Source organism: Corvus brachyrhynchos, unplaced genomic scaffold, assembly GCF_000691975.1.
Source record: "Corvus brachyrhynchos isolate BGI_N302 unplaced genomic scaffold, ASM69197v1 scaffold4, whole genome shotgun sequence".
Lineage (NCBI taxonomy): Eukaryota > Metazoa > Chordata > Aves > Passeriformes > Corvidae > Corvus > Corvus brachyrhynchos.
The window spans coordinates 955,227-977,149 of record NW_008237878.1 but is presented as its reverse complement, the minus strand read 5'-3'; the positions used below and the strand labels follow the sequence as shown (position 1 = coordinate 977,149).

The 21,923-nt window shown below is 44.9% G+C and overlaps 1 protein-coding gene across 5 annotated transcripts in view; it reads left to right on the top strand.

Annotated features, from left to right (window-relative positions):
• Positions 1-21,923, top strand: part of LOC108446245 (high mobility group protein HMGI-C-like) — a 51,230-nt gene that overhangs the window by 24,936 nt on the left and 4,371 nt on the right. For 2 of the 5 annotated variants that reach the window (XM_017732347.1, XM_017732349.1), the window contains exons 2-5: positions 17,672-17,878; positions 18,445-18,561; positions 18,991-19,038; positions 20,831-20,921. In XM_017732347.1, coding sequence (XP_017587836.1) covers positions 17,789-17,878; positions 18,445-18,561; positions 18,991-19,038; positions 20,831-20,921 — 346 coding nt within the window. In that variant the 5' untranslated portion in view covers positions 17,672-17,788. Of the gene's footprint in view, positions 1-10,702; positions 10,957-17,495; positions 17,549-17,671; positions 17,879-18,444; positions 18,562-18,990; positions 19,039-20,830; positions 20,922-21,923 lie in introns of those variants that run through there. The other 3 variants (XM_017732348.1, XM_017732350.1, XM_017732351.1) reach the window with 3 other exon arrangements.

Below are 21,923 nucleotides of genomic sequence, written 5' to 3'. Positions count from 1 at the left end.
GGGTGCTGCCAGCTTTCTAATAAACCCAGAGGAAACTCTCTGGGAACTGGAGATAATTGTAAGGAAAACAGATTGGTTTGTCAGACCTGTTTGCCTGTTGTCCTCAGTTTTCAAGTAGTCTGCAAAACTAGTTTCTTTTATTCAATCTTGTTGCTAGCACAAGACTTTCCAAAACCAGAACTACTTTATTTCAAACTAATCCATGCACACTTAGTGTCCAGAGGTCCTTTGCGGGTCCTTGTGCTCCATGCCTTGGCCTCTCCTTTCTTGCTGGGATAGTAGAGTGCAAAGCTGGGTAACAGACTGAGGACTTCATTTTCTGCTGTGGCTGAGCTGATGTTTCAAAATAGATTGATTTTTCTGCAGGATTGTTCTTTTAGCTCCATTCCCTTCTTAATGAACACTTTTCATATCTGTGGAATCTGAATTCTACCTCGATTGAAATGGCACCACCGTTATCAAAATTCAAAGCCTGTATCTCAAACCCCAAGCTACTGAAATCCCTGGCAAACCTAGCACCTGGTTAATGAATACATCTTGAGGTGCCCAGATACTTTATTTTCATTTCTGTCACACAGTTAGTGTTTTTGATCTGCCCATTAGAGAAGCAAGGTGAAAGAGTAAGAACTTGCCTGTCTCTGCATTATCTGCATGTGACAAGGTGCCAGTGGCTGCTGCATCTGATCAGCTGTAATACTCAGGACTGATTTCTGAATAGAAAGCCACTGATTTTGTTTAAGATCAGAAGAAGGAAAAGAGGCATGACTTTCCCAGCAGTTGTGATCCTGTGAGTGAGATGAAAAACAATGAAATGCATGGCATGTGAAGTCCTTGGAAAGAGAGGAAATCAAAGCCCTGGTAAAGAAACGGGGAAAACAAGTGTGGTTAGACAAAGGAACAAGGGGATACATGTGAAGTGCAGGTGTTGGAGAGATGGGGCAAATAGACTCCTTTAGAAGAATGATAAATTCCCAGAGCCTCTGGTGTGAAAAAGGAAAGGCTTGTGGAGAATTCATAAAATACACTGGGAATGAGGACAGGGACGGGAGATGGGGAAAACTTCCAGAGGCATGGGAGTAGCTGGTTGCAGGGGCCTCCTGCAGCATGAGAGGTCCCTTCTCTCAGGGATGACGTGGCACCAACACTGGAGACCCGCTCCTGGGCAAAGGCAGGACCTGTGGGAATGTCGTGGGCATATGGCAAAGTAAATCATAATGCAGAGACCTGGGCCCAATCTCATCTGACCCTGCAGCTCCTCCAGTCTGCTCCTTTTCAAGCCCCAGGTGTGTGGCTGAAGTTGTCCAGCCTACAGTCTGAGATAAACAAAGCCCTCATACAATCTGGAGGTTTTACTGGGTTTTCAGTCAAGCTGAAATATGAGTAAATACTCTAACTGCAGCCATCTTTTGGCACCCAAATTTGTAACACTCATGAGTATAACCAAAAAACAACATCTGTTTTGAGGTGTGAGTTAATACTTATTGTGCATCCTTCTGCAGGTGCCTTGCACTTGATCTGTGCCCTTCCCCTGCTTGCTCCGGGAGACTTGTCCTGGAACTCTTGTGGTGTCAAGTAAGGACTTGGACCCCAAGCAGCTGTGTGCTCCTGGGGATTGGCAAGGCTGGGGGTGCCACTCATGGCACAGGAGTGCAGTATAGTGAGACTTAATATTTTTTTTAACCTTTTTTCTATCCCATTTATGAGATATCTGCTTGAAGGTAACTGGTTGTGTTTGTACCATTGGACTGTGCTGCTGTCTGTGCTGATCATGGCTGTATCTGGGGGTGATGGAGGGATGGGGAAGGCAAGTAAAGCTGTCATCACAACTTCTGCCCCAACTGTCTTGGCACACAAGTGGAAGTCATCTTCTTATCTGCATTTCTTCAGTGAAGTGACACCTCCTCTTTAGCCCTTAATAATGTGAAGACTTAATAAATGCAACCTTGGACTTCTCTTTTCTTTCATTAAACATGTTACCTTTGTCCATGTGTCTTAGCACCTCGGTGTGGTGGCTGGCAAAGCCCACACCAGGGCCCTGCTGTCTGATGTGATCTCGATCAGGCTGTAAGAGTTGAGGTGAGTGATAATGTGTCTGTTCCTAGATAACCACCCACTTACTAACATGCTTCATTTGGCCAAATGGCTGGGCAGTTAAATTACTTGAAAACACACCCCTTTTGTGACTGCTGCTGCTCTGTGATGGGGGAAGCATGAGGCTTGTTGTAGATCAGTACTGGGCAGATGCCATGTAGTTCCCCTGTTGGATCCTGAGTGCAGTGATCACTGTACCTCTTACATTTGTAATGAGGTCCACCCTCCCACACAGGCCACGTGTGAGGGTTTTGTGTGGGAGGATGAGTGTGGGGCTTTATACGCAGCTCTCACTAGGCCTCCTTTTCTTCTGAGCTCCCACTGGCTGCTTGCTGAGGGCGTTGATAGCACCTTCTTGCTCCCCCACTTCTTCACAGAACATAAAATGCTGGCAAAACAGGTTTCTGATTTGGATCCAGAATCCAACATTTGAGCAGTCGTGAATGCTCACAGATTGCCAGGACTGGAAGGCTTCACCTGAGGTCTGAGGAACTCAAGTATGAAATAGCTGTATTGCCAAAGGCAGTGTGTAACATTGCTTTTAAAAATTTCTTGGCACCTGAAACATGGAGAGTGGGTAAATATAACATTAATCTTTAAAAAAAGGTTTGGGAGGATCCAGGAAACCAAGAGCTTGTAAGCCTGGCATTTGTAGTACATAAACTAGTAAAAGCTGTAATAGACAAAAATATGTTTGACAATGAGATAAACACAATCAGTTTGGGAAAAGTCAGTGTGGTTTATATGAAGGCAGGATGTTTGTCTTGCAAACCCCTTGGAGTTCTTTGAAAAGAATGTAGATAAGAGTGAAAGAGCTGGTACTAGATTTCTGTAAGACTCTTGACAAAGTTCAAAGTACCTTATTGGGAACCTGTGCAGACTCTGCAAAGGAGAGAAGGTCCTGAGATGTACAAATAATTGGCAAAGAGATTGGAAACAAGGTGGGAGAATGCTGCCAGGGAGTTTCACAGCTCAGTGCTGGGATTTGTGATGCTGAACCTACCCAGGAATGACCACTGAAAACAGGGAGAGTGAAACTTCAAACTTGCCTGTTAAAGTTTTTTGAGACAGCAAAGATGATGGTTAACAGTGAAGTATTGTTGAAAAATCCTGAGACTGAATGGCTGACCAGTGAAAGAGTGGATGAAATTTCATGTGGATAAATGTGAAATGAGGTATGCAGAGAAATAAGGATTGCTGTGCATATAAAATAATGGGCTTGGAGTTGACCAAGATCTTGGGGTTATGTCAGATAACCTTGTGAAAGCATGAGGTCGACCCTAAGAGAAAGACAAATTAAATGCTAGAAGCTAAAACAAAAAACAAACAAAAAAAAAAACCAAACCAGAAAAACACTCTTGCAGAGTTCTGGAGGGAGTTGGTGGTGTTTGGTTTTAGTGTTGTGTTGGTTGGTTGGTTAGTTTGTTTTAATTTTAAAAGGCCTGATGTGCTTTCACTGTGAATACATGTGGTTCTGCTTTCTTCATACTCAAGGAGTATACTAGACATGGGAAAATTCCAGTAACAGCTTCTGTATAGGATTGAATGAGAAATTGTCCTCAGCTTGGAGGAGGCATGTCTGAGAAGTATAGCAAAGGCAGAAGAGCTGTTGACTGCCTTCCCCTACACAAGAACAAGGGGTTTCCAAAGAAGGCCTTGGTTTGAACCATCATGAATGCTCTCACCTCTTCTATTGTAGGGTGATTTTTCTCATGTACAGCAGAATCATCTCTCCTGAGGAATACTGCTTTCCTATCTGAGTTTCTTTGCTCAAGAGGGAAGACAAAGTCCCTCTAGGTAAAATCTTGTGTGATAATTTATGCATTCATTATGCTGGCCCAGCCTCCAAATAGAGGTTTGGCTGTGGAGGAAGTTTCCTCGCCCAGATGAATCACTCACTGGTATTTATGCCATACATGCATGATAATCCTTTTGATCTTTGTAGGCATCTGGGATTCTTCTGCTTGGGTAACTGGCAGGCAGCCTGGCTCATCACAGCTGGCAGCTGCAAAGGTGGAGACTGGCTAGAAATAGCTGGAAATTGATACGACCCTCTCTGGAGACCCCTCTTCCTTTTGCTTTGAAGGTGTTGTACACTTGATTGCCATGTTTGCACTGTTGGCTACAGACTGCCCTGTGTCATCTCTGTCCCCACAGCACAGGGCCATCCACAGGAGCTGGTTAACGGGGAAAGGGAGAATGGGGAGGTTAGAAGGGGGCAGGGCTCAATGTGGACTTCAGAGCACCTGCATAGGCTTACTGGGTGCTAAATACACTGGATTTATCTGCAAATCCCCATCAATCTGTGGCTTAAAGAACCCGAGGAAAGTGTTGGGGTGGACAGTGTTTTATCACTAGCAGGCCAGCTCCCATCTACGTTAGCACATGGCCCCATCCAAAGGTCACTTGGGAGGGCTGAGTAGGACTTTTCTCATCATGTAGGCTTCCTCTCTTTTATGTGCATCATTACAGACATGAGCTCTGCACCTTGTCTCTGTGCAAGGTGTGTGTGATCTTTAGGTCATAAAGATTAAGGCTTGCATTTGCCCCTGGACTTAAGGAGAAAAATCAACACTTATCAGGAAAGTCAGTATAAATGGCTCTTTTCCGGCTCATTCCTCCTTCCTGTCACTTCCCCTTACTTAGTCCTGTTTCTCTGGCACAGTCCTATCAGCACACTATTACTGTCACCTTTAATAAATCCATGTGTGAAGTGTGTCTAGCAGAGAGGTGTTTTGGTGGATTTGTATTTGCTTGGGAGTCCTTGGGGCTTTTCCTCTAAGGAAGCTATGGAGAATAAATGGTTTACCAGAGTTTAGAGTGGTGCTGCTGGCGTTGTGGAAGAGAGAAGTGGCATGAAGAACCCAAGATCGCAAAATGGTATAGCCAGAATGTTGAAGTGCAATTGAAGTGTGCAGAGAAGAGGGTGGAAGGAAAAAAGATCCTAAGAATAGATTTACCAGCAATTTTAAAATCAGATTTTCCTAGCGTTTGGTTTCTAACAGCTTGTAATCAGCTAATGCTTGTGCTGTCAAAGCAGGTGCTTGACCACCTCTGCGGGTTCCACGTTGTGTGTTTCAGTAACTGGTGGTTTCTGAAAGCCCTGCCTTCTCAGCCATGAGCGTGCAATGCTCGTGGGTACCTTGGTAATGGGGAAAAAACCTGCAGGTTTCCCTTTGGGAAATGTGTGGGCAGAGTGCCGCTGTGTGGTGACACAGAGCACGACGTCCTTGGCACGGGGTGGGGGTTGAAAGAGCATCTCTTTGAAGTTAGTGGAAGGATGTCTGATTTCTTCCAAGGATTTGGGTTGTGCCTGGTAAAGGAGCAGGAGCAACACTCCAGACACTTACATATTTTGATTGTATATTGGTTTTTCTTCCCTTCTCTCCCCAATTGCCTTTTGACAAAGGTAAGGCAAAGTATGTTCTTTTCCAGTTGTGTATTAACATCGTGTCATTCCTCAAGGGACAGGGGACTAAAGAGGTAAGAACAGGACGTGTATAGATCCTATGCTGTGTTCTGAAATCTTGTCCAACCAATTTGTTGCAAATTGTCTCAGTTATAGAGAACACAAATTCATGTACTCAGGGCTGTGGTTTCTTGTACCTGTGCCAGCAGTGCCAGGGCTGTACTGTTGTAATGATACCTCTATTATATGTGTTCTGCACCCACACTGCTTATACTGAGACTGAAGTTGTCTTGGTCGCTTGTCCTGGCATCCTCAACTTGGTCATTTGGCTTTACTAATAGGTCTCACACCTTAATTCTTGTTTTTCAGTGCCTTTTAGCTTAAATATTGAGTTTGTGGATAATTTGCTTTGGGTTCTGCTCCAGGGAAGGGAAGGCTTCCTTCTGAAGTTGGTGGTTGTAAGAGTGAATGGAAAAGAGAACAACAGTAAGCAGCAGCCACCTTGCCAGGGGCATAGCCTGCAGGCTTTCCCTGTGCTGTAAACCACATACTGGCTCTGCAGCTGAGCCATCCATATGCTCAGTGGCTCTTTGCAGACATTGTTCCAAAGCAGCCATGCTCCATGAGCTCTTCAGCCCAATCATAAGACATTTGGTAGAATTTAGAAGTGCATGTGAGCTTCCCCTTTTCACTGTCCCTTTCACTCTTGTAAGGAGGATTCAACTACTGGTGTCTTGAAGCTGTACATGGGATACATGTTAAATCAGGGAAGGGAGCATGGTATGCACTGCATTGTTGCACCTTGAAATACCCCTGCGCCCCTTACGGGTGTTCCTGTCCCTTGGAGGGCAACCGATAATCATGGGCCTGAACTGTCTCCCTCACAAATACACATCCTCCTCCATATGTACACCAGCCCCCAGTCTTTTAGTTTCCCCGTCTAGTCCTCCTTTGTACTCAGCTATAGGTTGGTGGAGGGTTCATTTTGTGTTACAAAGGTCCTTTAAGGCCATCCCCAGGCCATCTTTCACAATGTCTCCACATGGCTTTATCATCCAAAGTGTGACCTCTTTCTAATTCTAGCTGCACCTTTCTTGCCTGCAGCAAAGCTGTTCCCTCTTCACTTTGCATTCTCAGTTGTCCCACCTTCCTTGTCTGCATGTTGTCAGGAACAGTAACTGTCTCTTGCTATAAAGGTAGAAAAAGGTCACCCTTCTTACCAGCTGACAGTACTTATGGCATTACTTTGGCAAGATTTATTCTTCCCATTGCAAAAATCAAATTCTATCACCTCTGGTAATTAATTGACTGAATTTGGGGCCTGAAATTATGAAATGCTCTTTAACTTTCCCAGTAGGAATCACAAGTTTTGTAGCTGTAGAACCAGCTGGATTCTAAAGCCTCTGAAGCAATATCCAACCAGTTCAGGAGATTTTGCAACCATGGAGGACAAGTAAAAATTCATTCTGCTCCCCAGGAATCACCTGTTCTGGCCCTTTCACAGGTAGTTCTGCATAAACATACTTAACCACAGCTTAGTTAGAAACTTCATATCACAAAAGAGAGGAGGTGCCAGACACACTTCATTTCTCAGGGAGTTATTACTACCATCTGTGCCAGTCCTAGTGAGTGTGTGTGATCCATTTGTAGTTTCTCCATGGGCAGAGGCTCCACGAACTCACAACTTATTCCAGTGCTTTGCTGTCCTGACCATTAAGTCATTAGACTTTCCTCAGTGTTCAGCTTAACTTCTGCATTTAAACTAACTCTTTATCCTATCCACATGTTATTACTTTCCTAGATGCTTCACTATTCTGTGTACTGGAAAATCATTATCATGTTCTTTCTGCTCTCCTATCTTGAGGTTTAACAACCCAGTTTCTCAATCTTTCCTCACAGGCCATGTTTTCTAAGCCTCTGGTTTTTTTGGAGGCCTTCCAGCAAGTCCACAACTTTCTCAAAGTGAGGTTTTGTAACCCTGTGTCATCCAGAGAGTTTGAATTGCTGATGAACACAATATGAAAGAATTAAGAAATACAGTATTATGGGGTACACTTCCATTACAATGATAAAATAGAGCATGGCAAATCTATTTCTTATCTTGTGGAAATCACACCTCAGCCTAATCTCCAGTTAAAATATTCATTAATACAGTCTGAATAATAAGCACATAGAACAATTGCTATGAATCCAGCTTTCCTTACACTTACGAGATACAGGTTTGTGCACATGAGAGGTTCTGACAAGATCAGGATAGCAGTGAATGAAGCTTTTTATACACACCTGTCTAACAGAAAGGGATTATACACAAGTGAATCTACAGCTGGTGTTAGCCTACATATCTCACACCGTGCCACAGTGACCAGTCTGGTTTCTGGAAGAGTGAAGATAAGGAACAGGAATACAGGCAGGGACTTGCACTGCATTGTGGTAAAATCTGGATGCTTCCTAAAGCAAACTAGTAAGTGTCTTGCAGGCACAAGCTAGCCCTTGCATAGGTCAAGTCTTGCTGTAAATACATAAAATTCTTTGGGGACAGAAATGTCTTGGCAAGTCACTCAAATCTTGCTAATTTTACCCCCATTGCAACTAAGGAATCCTTGTACCCTAGATTTGGCTGCTGCTTCTTTTCTGCTGACTGATACAGGTCATGCTTGTTCCTCTTTCACGGGACCTCCAAAAGGGACATTTCATCAGAAAGTGCAGTTGAAATCAGGCTTCAGCCCTTCGCCAGGAACTGCTTGTCTCCACAGCAGGAGAACTGTTCTTCTCCAGGGTGCTCTGGGACAGGAACAGGGTTGCACAGAGCAGTGAAGAACTGGTCCAAGAGAGTAAAGAAACAGCAGTGCTTACTGGATGGAAGGGACAGTTTGTGAAATAAAACCACCATTTTGTGTTCTCAAAGGACTCCTGTGATCCTTGGCTGTTAAACCACAGCAGTATGATAGGAACCGCATCTACAGTCTGAAAGGACAAACCAAATTGTAAATTAGGCACCCTGTTTAGAGGGATTAGCCACTGGAATGCCTGTCCAAGGGTATGGTACATTCTCCATCCCATGAGACCTCATTCTCTATAACTCCCTGAAAGGAGGTGGTAGCCAGCTTGGGGTCAGCCTCTTCTCCCCAGCAACCAGCAGTAGGACAAGAGGAATTGGCCTCAAGCTGTTCCAGGGGAGGTTGAGGTTGGACATGAGGAAGAATTTCTTCTCAGAAAGGGTTGTCAGGCATTGGAATAGGCTACCCAGGGAGGTGGTGGAGTCACCATGCCTGGAGGTGTTCAAGAAACCGCTGGACATGGCACTCAGTGCCCTGATTCATTTGACATAGAGGTGTTTGTTCAAATGTTGGACTTAATGGTCTTGGAGGTGTTTTCAAATCTTAATGATTCTGTGATTCTCTGTCTTCAAGAACACATTTTCTGGGACTGATGGTTCTGTCAAGTGTTAGATTTTTGGGCTCAGTCCAAGAATAATGATGATATAGCAGTCATTTACATACAGAATAATCAAATCATTTCTCTTAGCCTTAAATACTAAAGAAATTATGAAGTGTGGATATTAAAGACACTATTCTCCAATATGTGCCCAATAAAGATTAAATAGGACTCCACATTCCAATTTTGTATCTGACATTTCCTAACTGGGAGTTTAATTTCTAGAATATTAATAATGTTCTTTAGCACTTACGGACTGTCAACCATCTCTGGCTTAGTGTTGTAGAATCAAGTTTAATACTTCCTTGCCAGGAGGTATTTGTATGAAATGCAGATTTTTTCATTTTATACAAAATGTAACAATTCAAGTTCTGACTCAGTCATTATGATTACACTGTGTTCATACACCACACTTACAGCTTTGTCTCTAGTGATACTTTAAAAGTCATTAAAAAATTTTAAAAGTTTGCATATTTCCATATGAAACAGTAGTGCATATGCAGGAGGATATTTAATAAATTATATATATATGTACATTTAAATTAACAGATAATAATTTTTGGGTACTTGATTTCATACACTATTTAATTTTTTCTGGATTAGGCATTGTTGCAGGGGTGATCAAAGGGCTCTTTTAGCATTTCATGTTGATTTTGCTTTGTTAGTGGTTTGGAGCTCCAAACAAAATCTTGAGCCACTTTGCCTAAGACATTAAATTACATGGTGAGGAATGTATCTCTTCCCCAAAAAAATACTGTCTAAAGCAAGATGTTACCAGGTTTGTTATCCCCTCTTTACATGTGGGAAACTGGGTACAGAGGAAAGGTGCCATTCCTGAGGTTACAGAGGAAGCACCTGGCAACCCCAGGACTGGACACGCTTCCAGAGCCCCTGGAAACGTCTTTAACCAGTAGATCATTCCCCTGTTTATAAGGTCAAGATCAGTATTTTTCCAGACTGCAGTAAATTATTTAGGTGCTGGATTTAGAGAGTTTACTGAGGAGCTCAAGTGGTGTAAACCTTTTGTATGGATAACTCTGAGGAAAAAAATTTGCCTTCAGTTTATTCAGTGGTACTGTCATTGTAAGCTATTTACTACTTGACATAAAGAAAAGCTTCAGACTTTGTCTCTAAGATACCGCAATGGGTTTTGTGCAGGTACAGATTAAGATATTTTAAGTCTAGGGTTTTGCTAATGGTGATGTGCCCAAAAAAACCCCAGTATAGGTGTCTCGAATATGTCAAGGCAGTCATGAAAAGTCTGTATTTTCCTTTGCAAAATACTTCTGGGCACTTCTGTGAGATCTAATGGTTGTTCACAGAATTAATACAAAATACCTGACTTAGAGCCATGCAACATCTACTCTCTACATATATTTATACTCAACTGAACTCAGCTTCCCATTTTTATTTGTGCCTTATAGTAAATGCCCTGAGCGTATTTTGCACTCAGATTAATAACCACTTTATCATCACAAGCCTTCCTGGGGCTACCCATGTGGGGTTTTTGTTTTGTTTTTGTTTCTTTCATAAAACAGGGTCAGCATGGTTCTCTCTAGCATTTGTAAAAAGGGAAGTGCGTGAATGATCTGTCTCCTTTATTCAGATCTTTCATTTCACATTTGGAAACTGGCCTTATTTTCAGTAATTAGGCCAGTGGGTAGAAGCTGGCTGGAGTAAGTGGTCTGATTGGGGATTTTTCTTGGTTTTGGTTGTTGTGTTTAGTGTGTGATTCCAGGCGGGTCGAGGGGAGCTGGGTTTCACTTGCTGTCACTACTCAGGGCTGCCATCAGAAGGAGATCTCTGGCAGCGCTCGCGCTGCTTTCCATATCACAAACTGGGAGTGCAACCCACGGCACTCAGCTCAGTGTGAGGCTCCTGAGATGAGTGTGTGCAGAGACCTGGGTTAGGTGCCTCTCACCACTGCAGGGGGCTCCCAGCTGCTGGATATCTTTCTCTCCTGCCTTCACTGCTAGCTCTGCTGGGGCCGAGTCAAGCGGTGCTGCCCAACTTCTCAACAGGTAAATCTTGTTCCTTTCTTACTGCATCATTTGAAATGCGTATGCAGAGCCCATCTGCAAGATGCTGGGGCTTATTAAGGTGTGGGGATTAATGAAGTGCAAGTTGGTAATTGAGAAAACCTACTTTCAAACAATCTAAGGTACAGAACTTGCTGCCTCGTACATCCCTGTGCCAGGTGCCGCAACACCAGTCCTTGGCAGGAAGTGCAGAGGGCCATTTCCTGGCGCTGCATAAGTGGACAGTGTTTTGCAGATGTCAGTTGTTGAGCTGTAAAAGATATTCTGCAAAGGAACAAGGCTTGATGCTATCTCGAATGAAATAACTGTGATTTTTTCATTCTTAGTAAACACAGATTTCTGCTTTTCCTGTTATTTTCCTGTAAATACTGTTGGGTTGTTCTCCACCAATTTAACTCTGTAGTGCTTGGGATGCTTGCTTTTTGATGAAAGTGTCTGGACAGACTTTAAGAAAGAATTCTCCCTCAGGGAATTTGTCCAAAGAGCCAAATATTTGCTGAAGGACTCTAACACGCTCATGATGTGTAATGCTAAGGAGTCTACAATCCACACAGGAGTCTCACTGAGCTGGCTTGATAACTTTGGGAGAAATGCTGGAAACATCCCGAATGTGAATGAGAGGTGTCGCAGACCCCAGGCCTCAAGACATGGGATCCTGGGTCTGGTACGAGGGTTTCCTTGGATAGAGACAGTGAACTGAGCCGTGTCCCCTGCCTGCTGGGGTTTGGGAGTGGGTGGGAAGTGCTGTGTGGCTCTGGGGGGAACCCCAGCTCCTACTCAAAAACTCTGTGCCAGGTTCCCAGGGCAGGGAACTCCAGCTGACAGCTTTGGGCCAGACTGGTCCCACGAGCCTTCAGCTTCCTGGGGAGAGGGGGTGAGGGGTGTGTTCTGCTGCTCAGCAGATGTGGCTAATCCTGAGCTGTATTTCTTCAGTTGCAACAGCCTCTCCTTTGTGCTCCCGAACACAACATGGGGGAGGCTGCTGGTGCGTCTCTCTAATGATGCCTTGCTCTGTTTTCTGCTGCTGGGGGTTCTTAGTGTCATTTTGCAAAAACGGATTACTTAATCCTCAATCCCTCCACCCCAGGTTGAGGGACATGTTAATACTTCAGTGTTATTCCATATTCTTATAAAGAGAAAATGAGAAGAGTAGGAAGATTACATGACTTGCCAAGTTCAGAGTCCAGAAGAGATTCCAGATCTCTCTTCCTTTCTGATCTTGGTATCCCTGCAGTGCTTTTCTATGGCTTCTTGGGATGGTTAACTGCCTCCTTGTTCTGCCTGCTCTGACCGTAAGAAGCCTGTTCATGTCCGCATCATTGCCTGAAACTCAGTAATTATCAGCCCTTTTCCCATGTAGCTGTGCATGTCTCTGATGTTAAAAAAAAGCTCCTGGCACTGTTTTCTGGTAGATAGGTCTTTAGTCCATAAGCTCCTGTCCCAGCCTTGCCTGCTTTGCTGACGGTGTCGGAACAGGCCCAGGCAGGATGGCCTTTGCCTGCCTCGCTCGGGCTCTTTGCCCTCAGCCCCACCCCCAGTGTAGCTCAGCAGTCAGGGAGCTATGCACCAGTTTGGGGATGGACAACTGAGACACACAAGGGCACTTTGATTAGGGTGGCACAGAGAAGTCTGTAACTGAGTTGGAAATGTAACTGTTGGTACAGCTACAGAAATTCCCGTTCAGACCTTGAGCAAGTCTCTAGAACTGATATGAAGCACGGAAGCCCGTATGGTTCCTGTATTTTTTGTCCTCTGTAAGCTTAAATAGTTTCTGTCTTCTGACCTGGGTATTCTGTCAGTCAGGATACATTGGAGGTGGTGGAATAGCTTGCTGGTTAAATCATTTTGGAAGCCAATGCTATTGATGTTACACAAGAACTGAATTTTCCCCACTGAAGTGTTGCTTAGCCCGCGCTTCTCAGATCCATGTGAAGTTAAGTTAGTCAAGCTGTCCTCACTGAAAATAGTTTTGAGAGTAAGAATCTTTATTGTGCTCAAAGTGTTGAGATCAGATTGGAAAGGGTGTAAATGACAACCAAAACGATCAAGAGATGTGATCACATTCAAGAAACAAACGTGCTGGTTTATTCAGCCAGGCAAGATGAGGGAGGTGTGTAATCTGGTAGAGATTAAAAATGGAGGGGAGAGAAATGTTGCTACTGAAGGACTGGTGATGCAAGAACAAGTGACAATAAATCTCTCATTAAAAAAAACCTAACAGGCAAGGAACTAGGGGACTTTTAAGCATGAGATCAAAGAAGCTTTAGACTTAGTCGCTTAAAGTAGTCCGGGAAATCACCTAGAGAGGTTAGTTATGATTTTGAGAAACGATTTATGAGACTGTGGCAGTTACCTGCTGTTGCCACAAACTTGATTTAGTAGCCCATAAGTTCCTCTTTTTGCAGAAAAGTCTGGCAGAAAAGGCACATTTGCCAGAGTGTTACTGCCACTGTACTTTCCCAAGGGAGCTGTTCCAGTGCTTGGCTGTCCTGCTTTTCTGGTAGAACTGTCCATGGGGAACTGCAATGAACTGTGTTATATCTTGATCTACTGCGAGATCTGAAAAGATACGAGCATCTGATTTCTCGGAAGGTGAAAGTAATTTCTCATAATACGAGCACAGATTGTTATTGCTGCAGTTATTGGAATGAGACTTTTCTCCCTGCCTGGCCTTTTTAGTCCATCTCTTCTTTAGATGTCTTGACTAACAAAGTCTTTTATCATCCTCTGCTTGATGCAGGGCTTGGGCCAAATTTTTCCCTCAGTCTTTTACCAAAGGGAATAAAGAGTGACCACGCTGACACCAGTGAAGTTCCCCTGGGTTTGCTTTGTCACACATGACAGCAGCACAATGGTGCTGTGCTGCTAAGTGGGAGTTGTGCTTGGGAGATATTTTTTTCATATAATTATAGAGACAGTGCTGGAGTTAAGGCTATAATGCAGGGTCTCTTATAATCCCACTCCCATTATGCTTTGTAAAAGGCTTTGAGAGCTTTTATTTTGTAATTGAGCACTGCAGCCAGAGAAGTGTTTCTGGCAGTGTTTGCTGTCAATCATGCACACAGTTCAGGGGGTTTAGTGTGATGTCTCAAGCATCCCTGTGTCATACCAAGTTCCTCCCAAGGACACAGCCTAAAATCTAACCTCCCTGAGGAAACAAACAGGGAGGGGTTCTGCCATTTAATTTACCTGCCCAAGTCAGCAGCCTCATCCCCAAGGCTTCCTCTGTAGTCTATGGAAAGGGAAAAGTCCCTCAAGAACGCTGTTCAATACTCTGTGTTAGGCTACAACTCCATTGCCCCCAGAAGGAGCTTTTCTTTCCTGAGAACTTGCTATGCTAGAAAAACTGGCTTTGTACAGCTTAGGACTTAAATCAGGTATGAAGTGCTATGACACTGAGGATTCCCTGCCCTCTGCCAGGTGCCTGGGAATGCATTTGGGACATGAGGTGTTTTCTTTTAGGTGATGTCTCTGCAACACAGAGGCTCAGTACTGCCAAAACCATGCATTCACATGCCTGCACCATTTGCAAAGCTGTTTATATGAGTGATAAAGGTGATCTAAGGCCCACAAACATTTGGATAGGTTTTTTAGATCTTGTGCCCTTGTGGACAGAGTGTAGGCCTGGAATTCAGCTCTGCTGGCTCCAGTCCCAGCAGGGAGTGCGGTGACCCTGGAAGGTATACTTGGTTTTCGGTGTACAATGCAACTCAATATTGGCTTGGGGGTTTATATGTGAACATGGAAAGTTGTTGAAAAATTTGAAGTAAAATTGCAGTGGGTGCTTCTGCTTTGTCTGCATCTTGCCTTGAGTCATGTAAAGCTTACAAAAGCCCTAAGGGCTGATGCTTGTATAGCTTTGCTTGTGTGTTTTTCTTTTCAGCTTCGAGAAGGATGTGCCTTTGGTGGGTGATGGGAAGGTGGAAGAGAGATGTACAAAGACACTGCTATCTCCTGGCAATCTCTGTGCATTTGTCTGCAGTCCTGTTTGTAAAAAGCTGACCAAATGTGTTAAAGGCATTGTAGAGTGTATTAGTGTAGCAAGGTTTAGCAAAAAAAACATTGTGCAAGAACTGACTTTCTTTGCATCTGGGGAAAAATGAATTCTGTGCATTGTGGTTGCTCCCACTTGAATAATGACATGCAAAATTTGGATTCTAGGCAGGTGCCAGTTACAGTGAACTCTTTAGAGAGGTTGAGTCAATAAGAGCAATGGCTTCAGTGTGTGTCACAACTGCACACATTGTGTTAGAATATGGAGTGAAGGTTGGAAGTTTCCTTGCTGCATCTGTCAGTGACACTGTCAGATTCTGGATGTCCAGCCTGTGGTGACCAAGCAGAGAACACAAGCTGAGGCTGAAAATAGAATGAAGGTGCTTAACTGCACCCTCCTATCAGCACAGCCTCCCCCAGATAAGCAGCTGTAATCTCTGCTCAGGGATCTAGCTTGGACAGCACTTTCACACTTGTCCATTCCTTTGGCCATATCTGTTCCCTTTCCACTGGCAGCTGAGGGAAGGCTCAGGCTCTGGAGGGTTCAAGCCACCTTTGCAGCACACTGGGCTGATCTGGGAGCAGATGTGTGCGACATGAGCTGGGGCTGGCTTAGACCTGCCTTTGGGAAGAGGCACTGGGGCCTCTCTCCTGCTAGGGCAGTCCAGAGCCTGGGCACATCAGTGACCCCCTCCTATCTCAGCCAGCTCCAGAGGCCAACACCAGCCTATTTGAGCTCCAATTCTGACCAGGAAATACAGGCACAAGGAACTGTAGCTGGCCAGAAGGCAGAATATTTGTTGTCATTCTCAGTTAGGGTCCTCTCATCTTTGGAACTTGAACATATGATCAGACTACAAAACTGTGTCTGTAAAAGCACAGCTCTTCTCTGAAAGAGACTGCAAGTGTTTCATGCTTGTCTCTCAGGGACTTGGTGGCAACTGTGTGGCTTGCAAGTACAAAGAAACTTTTTTTCCCCTAACTGCCTCTCCTCCAGATTCAGCCTGAACTCGGAGACCTGAGCTGTAGTCTTTCCATTGCCCTCTGATCAGAGGGCTTGATAGAAAAGCTGAGTATGCAGCAGCACCTGTGAGCTGGGGCCCAAGAGTGTGCACAAAGGGGCATCCAGGGAGTTCTCTTGGTAGGGCTGCTCATGCATGAACTGGAACTGAGCCCAGCTGCTGCCCTCCAGCATTATTTTGAACAAAAAAGTCACACTCTTCTGTGTGGTGCAGCTGTGCCCTTACTTGCAGTACTGCCTTTATTGCCTCAGGTAGAGCCTGGTGGAGGGACCTGGGGACCCAGCAGTGCTCAAGGCCAATGGGGCAAAGAGCTCTTTAAGCTTGCTGTTATCTTTCATTTAGCAGGTGGAAAAGAAGAAATAAAACAGGTAAGGAGTTGCAAAAAAAAAAAAAAAAATTCTCAGGTGATGGTTTTGCAGAGAAGGTATTAATGCATAATTCATCTGGATATTCCTGCTTTCCTGAGCAATGAATGATGCTGCTTTCCCAACTGCACTATTCTCAGCTGTGTATTTTGTGGTAAGAACTACTGACAAAAGAGGATTCAGCCAGCACTGCAGGCCTCTGTTCAGCCAAGCTCAGCCTCCTCATCCTCTCCCATCTTCTTGAGCCCTCCCTTGTGTGCAAGAAGGAAAGGAGAGCCAAGGTCTGGAGGTGCTGCAAGTGGACTGAGCTCAGATCCTTGGCGAGGTTTTGACTTGCACACAAGCAAGACTTCAGTGACCCCCCCACCTCTCTTAATGTGCCTGGGATTCAGGCTTCTGCTGAGGTTCTGATCAAGGTCTCCCTTCCTCTTCCTGCTTTGGGATGTGAGGGTGTGCAGGCTCACAGTCATACCTCCCCCTTCTCTGGCAGACATGGCAGAAGAGAAACCTCAAGCAGAAGCAGGGAAAGTCACTGGTTTCCTGTGTACTCTCAACAGCTCCTCATCTTGGTTATTTCTGAGAGCAGACAAGTTGGATCAGGGCTCATTCCAACCACAGCAGGCACTGAGCAGCGCTTGGGGCCAGGGAGGCTGACAAGTCTGCTGATTTAAACTTCCAGCAGACAAGCTAGTGCTCAAGATCCAAAATCCAGGTGTGGGGAACTTGTGTTGTCCTGTAGAAAACAGTGAGCCTCATGTAGAATCAAAGGCTGAGTGCACTGAATGGGGTCAGGCCATCTCTCCAGACAGTGCCTGTTCAGTCAGTGACAAAGAACAAACTTTTGAGGGGCAGCTCCAGTGCCAGACTTCTAAGAGTTTGTACCTTAGACTTGCTCTCTCAAGCATCCTCATGTAAGGCTCACTTAGCTGTAGATTTTGGTCTCAGGATTAGCTTTGGTATCTGACAATACAGGAGCTCCAAAGGAAGATCTACCCTTGACTGATGCATTTATAACTCACCACCACCACTTTATCTCCCACCCCCTTCCTCTTTGGGTGGAGGGAGCCTCCTAAGAGTGGAGTTCAGAGAGCTGCAGACATTGTCTTTGTTGGTTCAGATTCTCCCAGCACACTCCATGCCTGAAGCAATCAGCTCCTTTGGCCAAAAGCCTCAGAAAGCTGAGGAATAGTCCAGGTAAAAGAATGGTTTTAGAACATTTATAGAGCACAGTTATGCTCCTAAATGTCTGTTGTGGACTCCTGCAGCTGATGAAAACAATAGCAAGCTGCCATGCCTGATTCTTTCTCATCATTTCAGCCTTTCAGGTAGAAGAGAATCCATAACAAGATAAAAAAAGAGAAGACAAGTTTTCTTTCCCAGTCCAGGAAAAATAACGTGTTGGATTATAATCTGCAAACTGTGGAAAGTACCAACATGAGCAACAAGGGACCAGAGAATCCCATCTCAGCTACACTGACTGAGGGCCTGAAGAGAAAGAGGGGGAGACCAAAGAAGCAGCCACAGGTAAGGGAACATCATCCCAAGAGGCTGCCTGAGGATGCCATGGTAGAAGCCTGATGGGATTTGCAGGCAGCCCTGGGAAGCTGCTTGCTAACAAGGACAAGGGAGGGAGAGGTGTGGCAGATGCTAGGGCTACCCAGGACAGCAGCAGGATCTGCACCCTGGGAAATCTCTGCTCCTGGCCTCAGAGGCACCTCTGGTGTGACAGGCGCAGTGACAGTTCAGCTAGGACATGTGTGAGAGGAGCTGACCAGCTCTCTGTTCTAGCCTGGAGACTTTCCTGTGTCATCACCCTCTGTTCCTGCACCAGTAATTGGATGGAACAGGGAAGGCCCCTTGGTCAGAGTTCTTTGAACTTACTCATTTCCTCAGCCCAAAAGACAAAAAGGTGTAGAAGTATTGCTGGTCACCTTCTAATGCACTTCACAGCTGGAAAAGCAGAGACAACCAGCTATTTAGTGGTCTGGGTGCTCTTAGTGGGGTAAGACAGTCCAAGATGTACCAGAGTAAGAGAATGTAAATTGTTTCAGGGATCATCCTGCTTAAATGGTTTTCTCCTTTTATCCCAGGAGGATGCTGGAAACACAGCTGTTATCCCACAGGATGCTGTGGAACCACAGCCAGCAAAGAAACCCCGAGGAAGGCCAAAAGGAAGCAAGAAAGTGACTGCTCTAACTGGGGGAAAGGTGAGAGGAAACAGCTTATATTCATTTACAGGGGAGAGAAGCACTGCCAGAGAGGCAAGCAATAATGTGTCTCTTGGCTTAAAGATAGTGAAAGTTGCCCCTAATTCAGCTCAGCTTTAATTGCCACTGTTGGACAAATCAGTTATTGTGGTTTCAGCCCTTACTCACCTCCCAGCCTTCCTGTGTTGCCACTGCCTGTTCAGCAGTTTCCTTCCAGTGCTTCTCCTCCACCACTGCCAAATAATCACAACCAGTGCAGTCAGGCAGGTGTTTCCTCCTCAACTGTCTTCTATCCCCAGCTTTTGCTTTTTCTGCTACTTGTGAGACAAGACCTTTATACAAAGGTCACTGTGGCCATGTTCAGTTTGTCACAATGCCCAGCAAATATGAGAGCTGACAATATTTTTTCCTGCTTTGTTTTCAATAAAGGCAGAACCTTCTGCTGGGAAAAGAGGAAGAGGGAGGCCCCGCAAGTGGGTGAGTAGGATGTTCAGTCCTTTTCCTCTTCTCCAGTCACAGATCCTGGGGACCTTTCAGCTGTGTTTGCCCTTCTCAGACTCTGTGTCTGCCACAACATTCTTTCAGTCTTGGTAGCCTGAAAATAATTAGGAAAGCTCTGACTGCCTTCCTGATGGCCTCCAAGATTCAGCTACTGAAGAATTCTGAGAGCCCAGGGGAGAGAGATGCTGTGCTTAATTCAAGACATGCTAGACTTCCACAGTATGGCACTTTCTCAGGCTTGGAATGTCAGACTAGAGATTCCATGCTTTCTTAGAGAGAAGGGGTTGTGTTCCCAGGAGACTTGAAAGACTGAAGTGATTGCTTAGCATGTCAGTTTGTCTCAAAAGAAGAAATTTTAAATTAAGAGAAAAGAAAATTTGATGAATGGAGAAACTTTTGAGTCCTGCTGGCAGGAGACTCTTTTATGCAGCGAACAAAGGATTCATAAGAATCAATAGCTGACGAGAAAACATTCCAGGTGTAAAAACAAGACAAAAGCTTTTAATTAATAAGGCTATTCAGTCCTGTGAACAATTAATGGGATGTTATCTGTCATTGGGAGTGATTAAAAAACCCTGCAACAGCCACAAACCATTATTTAGTGTTCATCACAAACTTTGCTAAACCCAACCCCAAGCTGTGCCCTTGCTGCTGTAATCCATAGGTTTGTTGTACACCTATGGTGGCACAAGAGTACTCAGGAGGGAAAGGGACACTTTCAGCAGAAGCAGAGGGACAGAGCAGCCTGTGAGGGCCACACAGAAGGCTTGGAAGGAAATGTTCACTAGCAAGGAAGTGCCAGGATATGGGAGAGGTCAGAAGTCTTTTCTGATGTGACAGTGACCTTGCCATGCAAATATATCCTGGATAGTGGGAAACTGCAAACCTTGTGCAGAATGCCCCAGATAAGGGAACTGTTCCATAAATCTGTTCCTTCCCTGCAGCCCAGGTGAGAAGGTAACAGTCTAGTTCAGCACATTGCTCTTGCTCAAACCCCATTGCTTTTCCTAAGCCCATTGATACTACATTATTTAAATACACTGGCTAGGGAAGTCTGGTGTGTTACTAGTGCTTAAAGCAACCAGCTGTGCAAATTGGGATCCTCAAGCTCTATGGAAAATCATCAGAGGCAGAAGTGTCTGTGTCTTACAGAACAAAACCTTACCCAGTGAGTTCTGCTGGTGTCATTTGTGGACTGACAAATCTCAAAGACAAGCAGGAGGACGTAGAGTTAACATTTCAAAATGTGTCATTTGAAGTTTGGTTAGTGAAGCATTCTGATGTTTCAGTTCAGAATTAAACAGCTGAAGAATTTTTGGGGGGCAAAACCAAAGCAGAAGAAAAAGATCATTTTGGTTTTAACTGTCAATAGACAAAATGTTTAGCTGGTCAAGACAGGGAATTATCCTGAAATCTAGAAAATATTCTTGATGAAAAAAATTCTTCACAGCTGCATAATGGGCAGATGTTTTTGAAGTGTTGGGCTGTGTGTCTCTCTACAAGCCTGGTAATGGGATGGTCCATTATGGATTCTAACAGCGATTCAGACAGTTGTGAATGTGTATGGACACTACCTGCCCTGGTGTGTGCTCTTGCCTGTAGTTGGGTGTAGGAGTTGGTGGCAAATGGGTGTGTTGTCAGGGCTGCACAGTCTTGGTTAAATAATAATCTAATAATAATCTATCTACTTTGTGTATTTGCAGTTTTGTCTTTCGACACGTAATTTTGCATGTGGGGAGTTGTTTATTTTTGGTGTCTTTCTTTGTAGCCTCAAGCAGTGGTCCAAGAAGGAGAGTCTCAGGGAGGAAATCCTCAGGAAAGCAGTGACTTGAATTTGAACTCGGCACCAGCCACACAGGGTATGAAATTAGATAATCATAATTACACAAGACTAAACAGTGCAGCCACGCTCTGGCAAAGCATGCACATACCCACAAAGCTCTAGCACTGGCTGCAGCCTTTCTGGTAAATCCTACAAACAGAGGAGCATTTGGAAGGCTTCCAGGCCCATTCCATCTAATTCAGTTGTGACTACTTCAGCAGAAGTGGAGGTAGAAAAAAAAAGGAGAGAAGAAAATCTCTGTCTTCCCAAGAAGTCACACATCTGAGGTTCTGGTCACTGGTACAGGTGTGCAGCTCAGTGGAATTTTCTGGTGTGTACAAAGTGAAAGTAGTCTATTGTTAATGTCTTGCCTTACTTGAAAAAAACTATGGATAAAAAAATCCCATGGTATTTGGGACATCTTAGTACTCTGGATTGACTCCAGAATGCTTCCATGCTGGTCTTCCTCTCTCTTCCTGGCTTGTACTCTAAGGCAGAGCTTGCAGGCACTGGCAGAGGTGCCTCAGCAGCACCATGATGGCACTGGCCAGTTTCTGTAGAAGGCTCAATTTATCTACGCTTCTCTGAGATGAGATGCCAGATGACAGTTATCACTGCTGTAGGAATGTACAGATGCACCACCCAGAGCCCCAGCCTCACTTCAGCCCTGAGAAAGTACAAATTTGAGTCCAACCTTTCAGGGCCATTTCTGAGGTAGATTCCAGGAGAACTTGTGTGCATCTATGTCCTACCTTCCATAGGCCTTGTAGGAAGCTCTTCATGAAATGTTTTCCCTGGAGGCAGAAGGGGCCAGGAGCCCAGGGAAGGCAGAAGTTGCCTGGTTTGCCACGTGGCAGCACAGCTGCTCCCTCCTGCCGTTGGCGTGCGAAGCAAGCGAACCAACACTGGGCAGCAGAGCCCAGCCCAGCCCCGGGTTCTTAGAAAGTCCCTGGAAATGCCACATGATTCAATGCCAGGGGAGTTAACCTCAGTTGCTCAATTCAGTTTCCTCTGGGGCTCCTGCTCCCGTATCACTTCC